General features: G+C 36.3%; 1 protein-coding gene across 4 annotated transcripts in view; it reads left to right on the top strand.

The window, feature by feature from the left end:
- Positions 1-19714, top strand: part of LOC131166304 (ubiquitin C-terminal hydrolase 12-like) — a 95082-nt gene that overhangs the window by 68841 nt on the left and 6527 nt on the right. For all 4 annotated transcript variants that reach the window (XM_058124736.1, XM_058124735.1, XM_058124738.1 and 1 more), the window contains exons 22-27: positions 10056-10111; positions 10206-10383; positions 10484-10585; positions 10701-10772; positions 10945-11010; positions 19075-19140. In XM_058124736.1, coding sequence (XP_057980719.1) covers positions 10056-10111; positions 10206-10383; positions 10484-10585; positions 10701-10772; positions 10945-11010; positions 19075-19140 — 540 coding nt within the window. The remainder of the gene's footprint in view (positions 1-10055; positions 10112-10205; positions 10384-10483; positions 10586-10700; positions 10773-10944; positions 11011-19074; positions 19141-19714) is intronic.

Genomic DNA, 19714 nt, shown 5'->3' with positions numbered 1-19714 from the left:
ATCTCTTGGTGATTAAGGCCGATCACTCGAAACGGAAACCACCAGCAATGAAGGCTTGCAACAGTAGAAATAAGAACGGAAACTGCTCTAAAAAATTTCAGCAATGAAGGCTGAACAGAAAAAGGGCAAAAATACTCTGTTTTTTAACTAAAAAACAGGGTACAAAGGAGCAGCAGTATGGTCTCGGCAATGAAGGCCTGTGTGAAGAGGTTTTTAATCCCAGAAAAGAGCTTTAGGCTCTGATGCCATGACACAAACTGAGAAACATTTCGTGGAAGAATTTTTTCATTCTTACGAATAATACATAAAACGTTAGCTATATACATCAACCATTGCGGCAGAAAAGGAAAAATTAACTAGGTTATATCAGATCCCATCATGGTCTTAAATTTCCACGAAATTGTCGAAATTTTCGTCGAAATTTCTGATTTTCGTCACCCTCGAAATCGAAATGGTAGTCAATTTCCGTCTTGCATAATTTCTGTAGAAATCTCAATGAATCATCCTAAAATTATCGAAATCTTGAAATTTTAGCGAAACTTGTCAAAATTTTAACTATACGATGAAATTTTGTTAGAATTCAAATAAGAAATTTAGGAGTGAAGTGGAATTTCTATCTTATTTTATTTTATTTATTTTATCGAAACAAAAGATTATTACTAGTGCTTTTGAAATTATATGAAAAAATAAACTTACAGTAACATTTTATTTAACCATTGATGTCTATATTATCATTATTTGTACAATAAATAATATTTAAATGATTTATGAATTTCATTTGTATTAACTAAATATATTTAATGTACATCATCTTACAAATATGTTTGATACACATACTATTTTACAACTTTTCCACCTCATACAAAACATAGATGTATTTAATTTGTAAAATGTTAGTCCCTAAAACTTATATTATTATGTTTGTTAACCATTTCTAAAGTTTCACAAAGAATTTCATGCTTTATTACAAATTTCCATTATTTTTTCAAATCGAAATCGAAATTGACATCGAAATTGAAATTCCCGTCGAAATTTCCGTACTTTTGGAGTTTCGAAATTTGAGTTGAAATCAAAATTTAAGACCTTGGATCCCATGATTTATGGGATATTCTAACAGAATAGGAAATTGACATCAGATCCCATGATTTATGGGATATTCTAATAGAATAGGAAACTAACCAACAACAACAACAAAACCAAGCCTTAGTCCTACTAAGTGGGGTCGGCTATATGAATCCTTTTCCGCCAATTTATGCGATCATGGACCATTTCTTTTGATAGATTCAAGGATATTAAATCCTTACTATCTCCTCTCAAGTTATTTTAATTCCACAATAGTTATTACAATTTTGAATATCTCCTTTATTTTTGTATATAGGTATTAAAGTATCTTTCCTCCATTCATCTGGCATTTTCTTAGTTTTTACAATTGTATTAAATAAATTAGTTAACCATATAATTCCGTTATCACCCAAGCATTTCCAAACTTCAATTGGGATGTTATCTGGTCCCATAGCTTTCCCATTTTTTCATCTTTTTTAGTGCAAACTTAACTTCGTTAACTCTAATTTTGCGAATAAATCTTATATTTTTAGTCTTTTCCTCATTTGACAATTCTAAGTTTAAGTCTTCTATTTGGTTTTCGTTAAACAACTTACTAAAGTAACTTCACCATCTTTCTTTAATATCTTCGTCCTTAACCAAGACAATATCATCCTCACTTTTTATACATTATACATTTCCTAAGTCCTTGTTCTTCCTTTCTCTAGCTTTAGCAAGTTTAAATATATCTCTTTCCCCTTCTTTTGTACCTAAACTATCATACAAACTATTAAATGATCTATATTTAGCTTCACTAACGGCCCTTTTTGCATCTTTTCTTGCCTCCTTATATTTTTCAAAGTTATCTCTATTTCTACATTTGTGCCACGTTTTATACCAAATTCTTTTTGTTTTTATGATTTTTTGTACATCCTTATCCCACCACCAACTTTCTTTGCTATTCGAGAATCTTCCCCTTGAATCACCTAAAATCTCTTTTGCTATCTTTTTAATAGAGTTAGCTAATCTATTCCAAAGAGTATTTGTATCTATCCCATCCTCTAAGGTCCAATCCCCATCTTTGATCATTTTATCTTTAAATTTTTATTATATTTTCTCCTTTTAGGTTCCACCATCTAGTTCTCTTACATTGGTTTATTTTATCCTTTTTCTTCCATTTTTTAATACATATATCTAACACTAAGACTCTATATTGTGTGGTTAGGCTTTCACCTGAAATAACTTTAGAATCCTTGCATGATAAACGATCTACCCTCCTAGTTAAAAAAAAATCTATTTGACTTCTATTTTGTCCACTTTTAAAGGTTATTAAGTGTTCTTCTCTCTTCTTAAAGCAAGTATTCATTATACTAAAATCATATGACATAGCAAAGTCTAAGATCATCTCCCCTGACTCATTTTTGTCTCCATATCCATATCCTTTATGTGTTCTCTCATAATTTTTATTATCTCTTCCAATGTGTCTATTCAGATCTCCTCCTATAATTATTTTCTCAGTCCCTGTTATGCCTTGTATAATACTATCCATATCTTCTTAAAAATGTCTCTTAAGATTTTCTGTTAAGCCAACTTGAGGAGCATAGGCCCTAATGATATTTATTATCTCTTGTCCTAATACCATCTTGATTTTTATAATTCTATCCCTTACTCTAGTTACATCCACAACGCTATCTTTTAAGTTTTTGTCTACAATAATGCCTACTCCATTTTTATGTTTTTCTTTTCCAGTGTACCAAAGTTTAAATCCTGATTTATCGATTTCTCTAGCTTTCTCCCCCACCCACTTAGTTTCTTGAAGGTAAATTATATTAATTCTTCTTCTAATCATTGTATCAACAATTTTCATATTTTTACCCGTAAGTGTCCCTATATTCCAAGTTGCTAATCTAATCCTAGTTTCCTAAACTAACGTCTTTACCTGCCCACGTCCAGAATGATGTCGGAACCCTCGCATATTTGACACCGTACCCCTGTGCCGACACGGCGCATCGCTTCCGGGCGACGACCTAGCCCACCCTTGCCCACTTTTCGCTACACCCGGGTGGTTCAAGTGCAACGCGTTGCTCGTAAGGGACGCCCCAGCAAATGTTCGGTAAGGATTCATATTATAGTGATTTGACAAATTTTACGCTGGTTGTCAGCTACCTAATGCAACCCTCCTCCTTAACCCTGGCTTGGGACCAGCTGTGTGTGAAAAAATTAGGACATTAAGTGCATCATAGGCGGAGTTAGAATAGGAAACTAACCAAATCAGCCTAATTCTAGGAATACAGGCTGTTACAAAATTTCCTAAAATAGCTATAGAATTCAAGTCATTAAACACGTTTTCCCACATTATGTATTGATACTTTCCTTTTAGCTGTATGCCACTGTGGCATGTGGTGCAGTTATAAATTCATGCTCAGATGTCCCAAAAATAAGTATTAAAAAAAAAAAAACTGCTCTAGAATGTGGATCTATTAATATTTTGAAGATATATAATTAATTCAAAAACATGCTATGATGTAGGAATATGTGCTAGGTGTCTTTTGGAAAGAGTGAGAGCCAATTCTAGAAAATTTATCTTAATTTGTTCTATGGGTCCGTTCAACATTTAAATTGTTGAACCTGACACTTGAATGGAATGGCCATTCCTTCTGAACATATGACCACCATCTACTTGAAATAAGAAGCCAGATTAATTCCAATTCCATCCCCTTTACCATTCCATTCAGTTGAACCCAACAGCCTTCGGCTAGAAAGGAACTAACAAATTGGTTTTCAAAATGAAGCTATCACTGTGAACCTACAAATCAGGGAAATAGGGGATAAAGAAGGTTTGCTATTATTATGATTACAAACATGACTGAATGTTATTTGCGAAAATTCTCCTCTAATAATCTTCACCCTCACTGTAATTGTTCATTTTTAATAATTAATTGCTGGTTCATAGGGGGCTGTGTTTGGACTATGTAGTCCTAGATGGGGATTGGGGGTGTTTTTAATGTAGTTTGATTTGTGTTGGAAAAAAAGGCAGAGTGAGTTTTTCATCTAGCGTGCAGTTTTTTGATAGTTTCATTAGGGAGTGGTTTGAGAGTTCTCTCTCTCTCTCTCTCTCTCTCTCTCTCTATTTTTAAAAATATTTATATATAAAAAAAGATACATTAAGAGAGAGTGAATATACAATCATTGCAAGGATCTTTGTTGTCAAATCGAGATTCAAATTGTGAATCGGAATTCCAGTTTTGGGAAGCATGATTGACAATCAAATTGAATATTAAGATTCAGTACAAATTTCCAAAACCAATTCCACATGACATGCATATGTTGATATATAAACAACAAGCAAAATAGTACAATACATTTACATTTTGACATTAAAAAAATCACATTTCATATGTATTCTTTCCCTGAACAAATAAAAAGGGAATGAGTCAAGAAATATTAATTATAAAATGAACATTATGCTGTTTAAGAGAAGGAATCAAGAAAAAAATAATAAAAAAACTGAACTTTTGGTATTTATCAACAATTAAAAAAAAATTTCATGCATATTATTTCTTGAAATTAAAAATAAAAAAAAAATAATTTACTTTTAAAATGATAATAATTGAACAACTAAGAAGAACAACTTTTGAATCTTAGCAACATAACGAATTGTGAGTAACACCATAACTGATGTGTGTTCTGCCCCTTCTTCTCAATGGCAAAGCACTATACTCCTAGAGTGAAGAATGGTTTTGTGAAAGCAATATAAGACTTAAAGTTCTATTTTCTCTTATTTTCCTTTTAGTTCAAAAACTGATGTAGACAAGGAATGGAAGCTAATCATGTTTTTTTTTTTAAAAAAAAAAGCAATTAAAAAATGGGGTTTTTAACTAGTTGGACTTGTCAGGATATGATAGGTCTAGAATCGTGTGAATCGATAGATTCAGATCGATTTGCTAGATTCATGAGGTGAATTGATGGATTCAGCAGTGATTCAGTTTATTTTAGATTCACTAGTAACATTCGAATTGATTTGGTGTGGAATTGATATGAATTGTATGAATCGAATCGTGAATCGTAACATTCTAACAACTATGGTGAGGATCTGAAATCCTCAAGAAGAAAACAGAAAAGCAAAAGCGAAAAACAAATGAAGTTAAGAAAAAATAAGGAAAAAAATAAATAAATAACTAAATTAACCATGAAAACCCCCTTTAAGCCCTCCTCATTGTAATTCCCCAAACAATTCAAATTAGCTAATTCCCTCCAACCCTTCTTCACCTTAGATTTACGATCATCAAGTTGAACTTCATTTCCTCCACAATCAGACAATTGAAGGCCCAAATTATTCAACACAAATCGAGTGTGGAGGTCCTTCCAAGAAATCTCTTGGACTGGGTTGGGCAGTATTATTGGTCACTAACCTTGTCCTCTTTAACTGAATCATCATCTTGAAAAATTCTAATCCCCTCCAATACTTCCATGGGGTGCCGTGGCACACATAGTAGTCAAAGGTATTCCTGAGGCTCGCCTAGGATCAAGGCGCAAGGCGAACTGACGCGATGAGGTTTGCGGCTCAAAGGGGTTGAGGCAAGGTAATTTTAAGTGGTGCAGTGAGGCGCACTGAGGTGTGCCTCACACGCGTATGTTATATATATTTTTTTCCCTTCTCTTTTAATCTAAAGCGATCTGTTTTTTCCTTTTCTTTATTTTTTTGTTTGTTTTTATGGAATTTCTGCCATTTTTTCCTGACATCTGCGCAGCTGCTCTCAGACTTCTTTCTTCTTTCTTCTTATTCTTCTGGTCTGCTGTGATGCTCTCAGTCAGAGCTACAAACCCCATTTTTTATTTTTATTTTTCTTTTATATTTTCTGCCAATTTTTTATCGGAATTTCTGCGCCTTTTTCCTCAAATATCTATTTTCTGCTCTGCAGCTCCTCAGTCTTCTTCTGGAATGCTCTGCTGTTCTGAGCCCCTTCTTCTATGTCTTTTTTTTTTGTTGCTGTTTTATTTGGGAACTGAGCTTTTTTTTTTTTTTTTTTTTTCCCTGGAAGCGTTTCTTTTTCTGCTTCTATTATATGGAATATCTGGCATCTCAGTTAGAGCTGCACTGTTGCTGTTGTGCTTTTTTTTTTTTTTGGTTTCCAGCTGCTTATTTCTACTTCTATTTTGTGCAACTTATGGCATGAACATCGCATATTATTGAAAATTTGTGTATTCCTTTTTTTGTTCTAGTATTAAATATTTTGATATTTAAAATTCAAATAGTAGTCTAATGTGCTTACAATCAAGAGCCCATTGTCTAGGGTATTTACAGACAATTTTAACAAATGTGCGCTTCTCTTTCATGCCATGTGTGCCTTCACCTTGCGCCTTGCGTAGGCTCCGGTACCCTTTGTGCCTCAATTTTCTTTGCGCCTTTGACTACTGTGATTGGCACATAAGTTAAATCCTCAAGACTATCAGAATAGAAGTTGTGAGAATAGCCTTGCTGATCCTGAATTCTAACCCAAAAGTAAAACCTTGTCGCATTCAAAATCACTACTGCCTACACTATCATCGCCTGAGACATCCCTCTACCTCTTTTTATGATTTTATCCTTGTGAACTGCCAGCCCTCCACCATGCTTAAAACACCTTTGGAATTTCTCGTAAGATTTTTTTTTCACCAGAAGAATCTCAACTTTCTTCAAAATGTTTCTGCATCTTGACACACACTTGCACTTCCTTACAGTGAGCATAAACTGTTAGACCCCTCAAATCTTGTGAATTTACTTCCTTATGAGACGTACTCCCTCCAAAGCAGCAATAATACCCTGAATTTCATCCTGACAAGAATTATGATTAAGAGCAAACTCCCGCCTTTTCATCTCTGATGGTCCGCCAAAATAACGGTCCTCTACAAGAAAAAAATTTCCCTCAAGAATACTTATGGAATTTTCAGAATCTAACCTTTCTATTTCTGTTTCCTTCTTCTTTTTCTGGAGCAGCTGCTTCTCCCCTCTTGGGCCACCAATAACTGATTTGAAGCTGAGCAATGCCACCAGCAATATAATCTGGCTTCTTTTGATGAAGTCTAACCACATGAGATTTTGAAGAATGAGTTGCGGATTCATTCAAAATGGGAAGCTGACAATCAACCGGGATATTTTGGTTACTAGGGATAGGTTTTTGGGCCTGCCCATTAAGTTGGCCCAGCTGAGGATTACCCTGAAGATTATTCTTCTCATTGAACAGGCCCAAATCATTTACTTCAGTCTGGTTATGGCCTGCTTAGCAGACCGCCCATTGTTGATTTGGGGGGATATTCTGATGCAGAATGCTTTGTTTACTTGGTCAGTAGGGAGAGGGGAGGGGGGGTGGGGGACAGTGTAGCTAGTCAGTCAGATTGCTTTCTTTTTACTTATGAGTGGGAGGATCAGTTTCTTTATCTCACTTAAGTGATACTAGGCTTACTAGTTCTGTTTCAGATCATTTTCATCTTTGGTTGGAGTTTAGAAAGGTTAGATGGGGCCCTACTTTTCATTTTGAGAATATTTGGATCATGATTTTTGCAATTTAATTAAGGTGATTTAGACTAGTCGTGATGTGTTGGGTGCAAAGGTTTTTGGATTATGGAGAAGCTAAAGGGGATTGAAGAGGTGTTAAAAAAGTGGATTATAGAGGTGTTTGGAGATTTTGGAGCTGACCTCCTTTGTTGTGTGTGTGGTATTTTAGAGTGGCCTCTGAACTTTAAAGTCCCTTTGGGAGGTAAGCCTTGTTTCTTTGCCTTTTTTTTTGTAATCCGATGGTGACCAAGGTAGCTAAGCAATCGGATGGTCAGAAAGGAGCTACTTTGTTTTCTTTAGGTGGTAGAATTACTCTTATACAAGCTAGCTTTCCTACCATTCATTTATTTTCTCTCTTTTTTGGGAATCCAGAAGGGGTAGCTCAAAAGCTTAAGAGGGTTATGAGGGGTTTTCTTTGGTCTGATGCATGCAAGAGGAGATACCATTTGGTTAATTGGGAAGTGGTGTGTAGGTTGAAGGAGGGAGCATTGGATCTTGGTAATGTGGTGTCTAAAAATGTCGCTCTTTTGGCTAAATGGTTATGATGGTTTCCCTTGGAGAACTTCCTCTGGCACAAAGTAATAAAAAGTACGTATAACATAAAAGATAATGGGTGGGATGCTAATATGGGCTTAAGAAGTTCTTTAGAGAGTCCTTGAGGCTCATTTTATAGTTTTATCCTTTTTCTTCCCTTAACAAAGTTTCGATTGGGTAGAGTTAGTCACATTAGGTTTTGTGAAGATGTTTGGGTCTGGGGTTTGGGGGAGTGCTTTATCCTGTTCCTTTGTTCATTTGTATTATCTTTCTTTTCATTACAATGATATGATTTCCTTGTTCTTATTCTTGAGAGGATCCCTTCTCTTGGGACCTCTATTTTAGAATATTTTTTAATCTAGAGAGGTTGACGAGCTGTCTTCTTTTCTCTTCTAGAGGGTTGCCAAATCTCAAGTGTTGTTAGAGTTTGGTCTTTGGATACTTCAGGGCATTAATTGTTTAAATCTTTATTTTCTCACCTTATTATGTTTGATGTGGTTTTCCCTTTCGATCGGGTGACATGGGAGGCTAAATTTTTGGCTAAAATATAAAGGCATTTGTATCGATTGTGGCACTTAATGGAGTTAACACCCACAATCTCCTGCAGAGTAGGAGTCTTTTAATGCTTTGTCTCCCAATATGTGTCTCACTTGTTCCGGCATTGTTCTTTTGCTTGGGATTTATGGAATACTTGTTTTGAACTTCTTGGTCAAGTTTGGGTTTGTCCAAAGTCAAGGAGCTCTTGCCTATTTCTTTTACTACTTTTGGAAGGGCAAGGATGTAAAGAAGTTGTAGGATTTTTTCTGTCCATCTTGTTGGATGTGAAAAGAAGGGGCTAGTGGTGGTTCTCGTCAGTCTATGATCTTTCAAGACCTGATTTTAGGCCTTATTTTTGGGATGAGTTGCCTCATGGCTTTTGTTATCCTATGCGGGTTTTAGGGGGATATTTTAATGTGGTGAGGTTTCCTAGGGAAAAAGAAAGCAGGGTGGGAGGTCTACCTCTAGTATGAAGAATTTTGATAGTTTTATTATGGATTGTGGGTTGTTGGTTATTAGTTTGTTCGAGCATTTAACCAATAAAAAACTGTTTGTCCCACTTTATAGATCTATTTGGAAGGCTAAAGTCCCATCTAATATGAAGGTTTTTATTTGGTTGGTTGTTCTTAATAGAGTTAACACTAACAATCTGCGGCAGAGTAGGAGGCCTTTCAAGGCTTTATCTTCAGATTTGTTTCTCTTTGTTTTGAAAATTCAGAATCTGCTTCTCACCTATTCCTTCATTTCTTCTTTTCTTGGAGGGCGTTTAATAATATTTTTGGTTTATTCAGAGAGTAGGGTGTGTCTGGGGTCAGTGGAGGATTTGTTGGCTATCTTTTCTTCAGGTTTTGGAATGGGCAAAGATGCTTTGGCATTGTGGAGGTGTGCAATTTTTGCAGTTCTGTGGGGGATTTGGTTGGGGCGCAATGCTTGTATTTTTACAGGAAAGCAGATGTCTTCAGCTATGCTTTGGGACAGGATTCAGTATTTGGCCTCCTTGTGGGTTTTTGCAGCTGGGTGTTTTAAAGGGTTGAATTTCTTCTTTTCCGATATGTAATTTAAAAAAAATAGTTGTGGAAGTGTGCTCTTTGTAATGGGGAATTTAGCTGGAAAGAAATGCTGGAATTCTTTCTGGAAACAGATTTTCAGTGGGGCTGCTTTGGGATAGGGTGAGGTATTTGGCTTCTCTTTGGGCTTATAGCGCAGGATGTTTTAAGGGTTGCTGTTTTCAAGATGTCAACTGAGATTGAATAGCTTTATTAAATTTATGTTTTTTCTTTTCTTTGTTTTCATGTGTGAGGACATCTTCTTCTCCTTTACTGCACCTTTTTCTTCTTTCTAATTCAATCAAGCTTCTGTTCTATTCCCCCCCCCCCCCCCCCCAAAAAAAAAAACTGTTGGTTTGCAGGTTGTTCGCTTCCGATCTCTGGAGAAACCTAAGGAAGATGAATTCTGCCTTGAGTTGTAAGTTCTTGCTTGAAAAAACTACTAGTATAATATTTTAAGAGTTATGGGGCATTGACATGGTTTACTCAGTCATTACTTTTTATATTTATAGGTCAAAGCTTTTCAATTATGATGATGTGGTAGAAAGAGTAGCTCGCCATCTTGGCTTGGATGATCCCTCCAAAATCAGGCTTACATCCCATAACTGTTACTCCCAGCAACCTAAACCCCAGCCCATTAAGTACAGAGGAGTGGAGCATTTGTCCGATATGCTGGTCCACTACAATCAGGTTCTTTACTTGGATGTGACCTTTCCTGTGGCTTAATATTATGCTTCACTTAATATGTTATGATGTCTGAAATAATTGTTTTTACTTTTTCTTCTGATAGACTTCCGATATTTTGTATTATGAAGTATTGGACATCCCTCTGCCAGAACTGCAAGGCCTAAAAACTTTGAAAGTAGCTTTTCATCATGCTACCAAGGATGAAGTAAGGGCAGATTGTACCAGTCTTATGTTACTTCTAATTTTGTTTTCTTTATTTTTTGGAAGTACTGCACAAAGTCTTTGTGCCTCTTATGGAATCTGGATTTAATTGTCTGCAGGTAGTAATTCACACTATTAGATTGGCAAAACAAAGCACCGTGGGAGATGTGATTAATGACCTTAAGACAAAAGTGAGATTGCTACTTATCATGGTTTAATATTAGTAGACATTTTCTGCATGTTACAAGAAATGTGGCCTCAAGGGAATGCTGAATATATGAGAATCTTGAATTGTTTTTTAGTTTGTATTCCAAGTCTAAATACTTTTCCTCTGCATATGAATTGATTTTTACTGTTATACAGGTTGAGTTGTCCAATCCCAATGCAGAGCTCAGATTGCTGGAAGTTTTTTACCACAAAATCTACAAGGTAAGCTGTGATTTTGTAATTTGCCTTCCTGAAATTAATTTAAATGAAAAATACAATTCACCCCAAATGTGTGCCTGTAGTTATTGAAATGAATTGATATTTTCCCATCTCTCTCTCTCTCTCTCTCATTTTATTAGTATGGTTTTTTTGACTGATATGACTCAGTTTTCTTGATGGAATTCTTCGATTTTACAATTAATTGAACATTTTTGAAGATTGTGATTTTTTTCTCGCAAGATTGTTTTCTAAATTTATAGTAATTGATAAGTATATTGTCATTATGGTTAATCTTCCCTGTTTACTTCCAAATTAACTCCCATGCATAGCCACATATTTTGTATTTTTGTAATTTCACTACCAGGAACGTAAAGCTGACTAGTCACTAGGCTGACTAGCCATTAATGACTCTAAATTTCAAGATAAATTTTAAAAATAATTGTTTTGAAATTGGGAATAGAAATAGTTAGCATATATTGTCATTTTTATTTTTAAAAAAAGAATTTTTTTTCTTATTCTGGAATGTTCGAAATGGCTGGGGAATTGAGGTTTTGTTTAGGAATTTATTTGTGTTTAGAATGCTGATATTAAAACTGTCGCATTGGGTATCCGATTTACATTGCATGGAATTTTTTGCTAACATATAAAAAAGGCATGATTTGTCAGTGTTGCAGCCTAGCAAATGAGTTTGCCTCTTCTGTAATTGTTCCCCCTAAAAAATTGTTCGCTATTGAGTTTGCAGCCATTTTAATTTTTAAAGCTCAATGATCAAGGCAGTTAAATTTCCAATCAGAGTTCACATTTACGAATTTAATTTTATAAACCTAGATTCTTCAAGAGCTTGGGAACAATAATGCACCAAGTTGGTGCAACCTAGGAACAAAATGTGGGGACTTTATGACCAAAAAACTCAGCAAATGCACCTTGGCAGATAGATTTTTGTTAATACTTTTTATGGATGCAATACAACAAATTTACAAGGCAGAGATTGAGAAGCCAAAAAGATTTGTAGGTCACACCTATAATATCTTCAAGAGCACACCTAGGATTGATGTTCTTTATTTTCACAAAAATAATATTTCATTATTTTATTATTATTATTATTATTCCTTGAGCTGAAAATTCTGGAGCTCTGACCACTTCAGAGTTTGAGGAGAGGAAGATAGTGAAGGCTTTTCGTTACTTGAATTGTGAAGGCATGGGTGCGTATGGTATGACATTGTGAAGGTGTTTTATGCTAACGGAAAGATTGTTTTTATGCTTAGTCACACATTTGTTTTCCTTATTCCAAAGAAAGGAAGATTGTAGGACATTACTAAATTTTAGGCCCATTGAGGATGGTTTGCCTCTCATGTTCTCATCTCCTATTGGAGGTTAGAGTTCATCTCTTTTGGTCAGAGTGAGGTATCTTTTGTTTTTTGTTTTTTTGTTTTTTGTTTTTTGTTTTTAAGTGTGGAAGTGGCTTGAATATTGATGAGTCAATTTTCAAGAGGCTGCCCCTTGGGAAGCCAGGTGCACAGGTGTGCACATATATATGGCTTTGTGGGGCTTTTGTTTTTTGGGGTTCCCCTGGTGGGGGGGTTGTTGGTAGATGTTCATTTTTGAAATCCTAAGTAGGCATACAGTAGAAGACAATGTTGCCTATGGTGATCTTTCATTTGCAAGATGCTGTGTATGGTGCAGTGTTCGCCACTAATGAGTTTTTTATAGATTGCAAAGTGGAGAATATAATGTTTACAATTTTGATATTGTAAAAGCTTGAAACCACATCAATTGGAAGTTTCATTTGTACATTTTGGGAAGAATGTGAAGAGGATGGAGGAAATGAATTTCTCAATGCATTTCCCCCCATAATATTCCATCCTCATTGATGGTTGTCCACCCATCTTTTTGCCTCTTCTGTGTCTTAGAAAAGAGAGTCCCATTGCCTTTTTCTCCCTTTCCTTGCACTTTATTGCTAGAGGACATTGTTGTTGGGAAAAATATTATATATGAACTAATTCCCACAAGTAAATTAATTTTGTAATGCAAATAATAAAATAAAATGAGACACAAAATTTAGCGTGGTTCCCTCAAATGTTGAGGTACATCCACGGGCACGGCTGTCTAAATCCACTATCACCAAAATGTTGTACAAAGTGGATACAAGAGGCATAAGCCTTACAAATACACAAAAGTATATAAACAAATGTAGCAAGATGGAAATGCCTCACCAAATATTCTGAACAAAACTCCAAAGAACCAACCAAAATGAGCACAACCAAAAAATACCAATATGCTAATAATACACAGCCGGAACAGCAGCAGGTTGCTGCAGCGGAGAAGACGACCGGCGCGGTTGCTAGCGTGAGGTACTGGTGCTGCAAACGTGAGAAGATGCAATCGGCAACAATCCATACATGTTTTCCTCTTTCAAGAGGAGCATGGTCAAAGAATTCGAAGTGACGGATATTGGTTAGATGGCTCATTTCCTTGGCATAGAAGTCGTGCAAAGCGAGAAGGGAATCTTCATCTCCCAGAGCCACTATGCAAAAGAAGTACTGAAGAAATTTGGGATGGACAAATGCAACCCTGTGACAACTTCGGTTGAAACGGGATTGGAGTTGAGAAAGAATGAGCAAGGAGATGTTGACCCCACGTACTTTAAGAGTTTGGTTGGAAGCTTGAGGTATTTGACGTGCACCAGACCAGACATACTCTATGGAGTTGGACTTGTCAGCAGGTACATGGAGACTCCTGACCAGTCCCACCTGAATACAGTGAAAAGGATACTCCGATATGTCAAGGGTATGTTCTATTCATCAAGAGGTGATTGCAAACTTATCGGCTATTCAGATAGCGATTGAGGAAGTGATCTTGATAAAAGAAAAAGCACGAAGGGATTCACATTTTTCATGGGAGATACAGCGTTTACATGGTCTTCGAAGAAGCAACCCATCGTAATGTTGTCATCATGTGAAGCTGAGTATGTTGCTGTCAATTCAGCTGTTTGTCATGGTATATGGATTAGGAATGTACCGAAGTATCTGAGATTTCTTCAAGATAACCCCACAAAAGTCTACATCGACAACCGATCAACGATTGCACTTGCGAAAAATCCAGTTTACCATGAAAGAAACAAACATATTGATACTCAGTATCATTTTATCAGGGGGCATGTGAAGGATAAAGAAGTGGAGTTGATATCTTGTAGAACATATGATCAGATTGCTGACATTTTCACGAAACCACTCAAGCATGATATTCTTGCAAGACTGAAGACAATGCTCGGAATGACGAAGAGTCAAGTTTAAGGGGAGATGTTGAAATAGTAAACTTGACTGGAGATGGCCGGCAGCCCACCGCTGTTGATTTCTCTGGAATCGGTAGGCAACCTACTCCACCTACCAGCCCACCTCTATTGAAGATTTGCTCCCACATTTGTTGATTATTTTGGTTTAGTATTTGCTATAAATAGAAGTGTTTGTGCGCAATGTAATGTGGTGTGTTAAGAGAGTAATAGCCAGTGAGCAAGATGGGGTCAAAACTCTCCATTAGTTTTTTTCCTGGTAGAATCTGTGTTTATCTTATCAATCACACTTTTGGAGTTTCTCTCCAGATACCACACCTTTGGATTTTCTTGAAACAATTGTATATATTTGATTCTTTAAAGATGAACATGCAATTAACATTAAGTCATGACCGCCGCGTTTGATCGATCTCAATTCGTGTTCTGATCTGAAGTTTTAACTAAGTTTGCCCTATAAATTAATCGCTGCCCCTTCAATCGCAGATTTCAAATTCGGCCGGCGGCATTGAACCATTCGAATTTTATTTTCGTTAAATCTACAAGATTGAACACGACAAAATGGGGAAATCATTGATGGGGATGGGAACAATTCTGATATTGTTAAGTAGCTACGGAGACTATTCTTCCAAAACGGCAGTGGCAGCTGAAGGAAAATACATGAAATACAAGGACCCGAAGCAACCCATCGACGAACGCATCAAGGATCTCATGGGCAGAATGACTTTGCCGAAGAAGATCGGCCAGATGGTCCAAATCGATCGGGTTAACGTCACCGCCGATATCATGAAAAACTACTTCATCGGTAAAATTTGAAATTAATCAAATTAGTAGAGTCCCAAATTGGTTTTCAAACGCAAGTGTTAACAACTATGTATGTATGTATGTGCATTCAGGGAGTTTGTTGAGTGCTGGGGGGAGCGTGCCGGAGCCGTGGGTGAAGATGGTGAATGAGTTGCAGAGGGGGGCGTTGGGGACGAGACTGGGAATACCCTACATGTATGGGATAGATGCGGTGCATGGGCATAACAATGTCTACAGGGCCACCATCTTCCCTCACAATGTTGGCCTTGGAGTTACCAGGCAAGTCCATCTCCATTCCTATTTTAAATTTGGTAATGACATGCAACGCAAATAATGGTTCTCGGTCCAAATGTGATAAGTTATTATCCGTTTGACCCATTGACCTCGTAAGTTTGTCCTATAGAAGACAAATTACTTAGTTAGAGTCCAAACTTACCTTATAAGTCCAAGATCTCTCTAGTACACATTGATGGGTGGAGAGGGACACTCAGTTACTGGTTGTAACTGAAACTCTGTGAGAATCAATACCAAACAACAAATACATTCAATTTATTTCAAAACTGAATTACAGAAGAATCAAAACACTCGCTTACTGGCTATTACTCTATTAACACAGCACATTACATTGCACACACACAATTCTATTTATAGCAGATACTAAACCAAAATAATCAACAAATGTGGGAGCAAATCTTCAACGGAGGTGGGCTGGTAGGTGGAGTAGGTTGCCTACCGATTCCAGAGAAATCAACAGCGGTGGCTACCGGTCATCTCCAATCAAGTTTACTATTTCAACATCCCTCCTTAAACTTGACTCTTTGTCATTCCGAGCATTGTCTTCAGTCTTGCAAGAATATCATGCTTGAGTGGTTTCGTGAAAATGTCAGCAATCTGATCATATGTTCTGCAAGATATCAACTCCATTTCTTTATCCTTCACATGCTCCTTGATAAAATGATACCGAGTATCAATATGTTTGCTTCTTTCATGGTAAATTAGATTTTTCGCAAGTGCAATCGCTGATCGGTTGTCGATGTAGACTTCTGTGGGGTTATCTTGAAGAAATTCCAGATACTTCAGTACATTCCTAATCCATATATCATGAAAAACAGCTGAACTGGCACCAACATACTCAGCTTCACATGATGACAACGTAAGATGGGTTGCTTCTTTGAAGAAGACCATGTAAACGTTGTATCTCCCATGAAAAATGTGAATCCCGTCGTACTTTTTCTTTCATCAAGATCTCTTCCCCAATCGCTATCTGAATAGCTGATAAGTTTGCAATCATCTCTTGATGAATAGAACATACCATCGGTGATGGTACCCTTGACATATCGGAGTATCCTTTTCGCTGCATTCAGGTGGGACTGGTCAGGAGTCTCCATGTACCTGCTGACAAGTCCAACTGCATTGAGTATGTCTGGTCTGGTGCACGTCAAATACCTCAAGCTTCCAACCAAACTCTTGAAGTACGTGGGGTCAACATCTCCTTGCTCATTCTTTCTCAACTCCAATCCCGTTTCAACCGGAGTTGTCATAGGGTTGCATTTGTCCATCCCAAACTTCTTCAGTACTTCTTTTGCATAGTGGCTTTGGGAGATGAAGATTCCTTTCTCACTTTGCACGACTTCTATGCCAAGGAAATGAGCCATTTGGCCAATATCCGTCATTTCGAATTCTTTGACCATGCTCCTCTTGAAAGTGGCAAACATCTCTGGATTGTTGCCTTTGAAGGGGAGATGGGGTCAAAACTCTCCACCATGACTTATGTTTATGGTTAACTGGTTTCAACAATGAAGCTACTCCTTTTCTAGATGCTTTCAACTGCTCAGGAGGGACTGATTTTTTAGGCGCTTGAAATTTCCCTCTAGGTAAATTACATTCCAGAAATTTTAAGGTCCTTGTTGATCAAAGCTACTTCACCCTCTTATATCGTAACACCTTTTTACACCTAATACTAATACACTGTATTTTACATATGTTGAAGTTTGATATACATTGTTGGCCCACAACTTAACAGCTTTATATTTTAGATAAAGTGATAATGTAACGTGGTATTAGAGTTATGATTGCCTAGAGGTCCTGGGTTGTATTCTTGTTGCCTGTGTTTATTGTGTTGTGGTTAAAATTCATCTTTTTCCCTATAATGGGTGTCATTTATTGTTTGCTTATCTCTCCATGTGCAATTGGGCTGCATGTGAGGGGGAGTGTCAAAGCTTGATGTACGTTGTTGGCTCACAATCTAACATCTTAAGCTTTTAGGTAAAATGACAATCTAACAATAATATCATGTTTTGTCTCTTTTGGATTTTTTACCAAGTTTTATTGGGCCACGGGTTGATCTTGCTACACATACATCAGTATGTGTTGATTTGTTTTGGTTGGTTTTAAAGGGATGTCTGAGAAATTGTTCTAGTTGCTTGAGGCAGGACCTCAGAATAACCAAATTGACCAAGCCAAATATGTGGCGCGTGGTTTGGTTCAATTTTCTCAATTTGGACTCAAACTCAGGATGCTGGATAGTAAGACCACATTTTTGAGCCACGATTTTGGTAACTAAAAAATCCAACAAAAATAAAACCTGATAACCAATTCACATTAATTGTCCATGATTTAAGATTTTTTTTTTTTAATTTATCGTATGGACCTTAAAAAAATAACACACGCTATTTTGGAGATCCTAATCTTAACCAAAATAATATTAATAGTTATAATAAAACAGATGCTATGGTACAGATATAATATCATTCTAAACATTACAAAAATAAAACAAGAAAAATTTGTTGGTTTTCCTAGACCAGAAATGAAAATGTAACTACAAATTTTAATGTTTAAGTTTTAAATTGGACTAAAAAGAAAAAAGCAATGTGAGAAAATCCATCTGTCATTGTCCCTTCTTGTGGAATATTCGAGCAGCTTGTTTGGTGTTTTGGGGGGAGCATGGGGCTTCTCCATCTTCTTGGGAGAGGATTTTTTTCCTCAGATTGAGGTTTTGGGAAGAAGGAGAGCTAGATTCTTTGGAGTTATGCGTTTTTTGCAATTATATGGTGTATCTTGTTAGGGCATCATGCTAGAATTTCAAGGTTATATTACTCTTGCTAGTTTGGTTTGGTATCAGCTGGTCTTTCCTGAATTGCTTTGGTGTTCTGCCTCTTGCTTTTTTAGAGGGATTGACAACTTTGATGTGTTAACCTTTTGGCATTGGTGATCCTTTCTTTCTTTTTCTTTTTTTTTTTTTCTTTTTTTTCTCTTTTACCTTTCCTTTCTGACTTTGTTTGATTGGATGATGGCTTATCCTCTATGTTGTATCTTCTTTCTTTCATATCTGAATAAATTTGTTCATTTATTATAGATTGGGCTTGTTTAATTATTTTTTTATATTTACATTCATTCATTCCCTGTCCTGACACATGAATCGATGACTTTAATTTTTATCATGATCCACATACTGCAGAGAGTGATTTTTCATTTGATTGGAAGAAACTTTCTTGGTATTTCACTATTTGCTTGGTATATTTAGTAATGCTCAACTAGAAACAATGGTGATATGACGCTGCACATCTTTCTAACTAGTGGAAGTCATTAAGCCTGTTGACTATGGTGTTTGGATCAGGGTATCCTTCTGCTATTCCAGGAATTTGGATTCCTATGGGCATGTAGGTTCCAACAACCAGTTTCTTGGGAATCTGGATGCCCGTTTCAAAGGGTGTGTAATGTGTATTCATATTCCTATAGTAATATCCCTAATTGTTACAAACAAGAATGTTTTTGTGTTTTAGGAATCTAGTGATATTCTTAATCTGAAGATTCTGAACACTGAAGCAAAAATGCATGTTATAATATTCACGGCATCTTTGGTTCTAGGCATCAAGATACGAGGCTGCTAATTTAATCAGATGATTTGAGACTTTGGCTTTTGTGATTTTGCTTCCTTTTTTTTTTTTTTTCTCTGATTGTATGGCATGCATTTGCAGATTTTCCCAATCAATGAGAAGATTGAGAATATTAACGATCAATACTGGACATTACGTGCAGAGGAGGTAAGTGCTATTTTTCTGCCAAGCAGCTCTTCAGTGAAGCATTGAGTTGTCCTTGGTGCTTAAGAGATGGGTTGAGTTTTGTGCCTCATTTTCTTATATATTCTAAAAGTTGCCTTGTGTTGATATTCGAAATTTTAAAAAGCAAGTAATTGTTTTGAAAATCTTGACCTGATCACCTGTTTGAATTGCTGATTTTGAATTGTTGCATTAGGCTGATGGTGAACCTGAATCTAGAACTTTATTGACCAGCACATTTTGTTCTTTGTAATAGTGCACTAATTGTGTTTTCTTCAAATTTTGCTCAAGAAATCTGTAAGATTGAGCTAGATGCAGAAGGCTTTGATTATTGATCCCTTGACTGCCTGAGGAATCTTTTGGGCTGTGGGGGAATTTTAGGCGATGCCATTTAAGAGCTAATTAGTTAGTGTTAATACTTTTTTCCAAATTTTGCTTCCTCCATAAGATTTTGTCTTCTTGTATAATTTTGACATTAAAAACTCATGATTCTGGCAGATATTAGTATATTAGCTGGTCAGCCTACCTTTTTTTACGTTTTTTGTTTTGTTATTTTTAT

Source organism: Malania oleifera, chromosome 10 (genome assembly GCF_029873635.1).
Source record: "Malania oleifera isolate guangnan ecotype guangnan chromosome 10, ASM2987363v1, whole genome shotgun sequence".
Classification (NCBI taxonomy): Eukaryota; Viridiplantae; Streptophyta; class Magnoliopsida; order Santalales; family Ximeniaceae; genus Malania; species Malania oleifera.
This window is presented reverse-complemented; position numbering and strand designations above follow the sequence as displayed.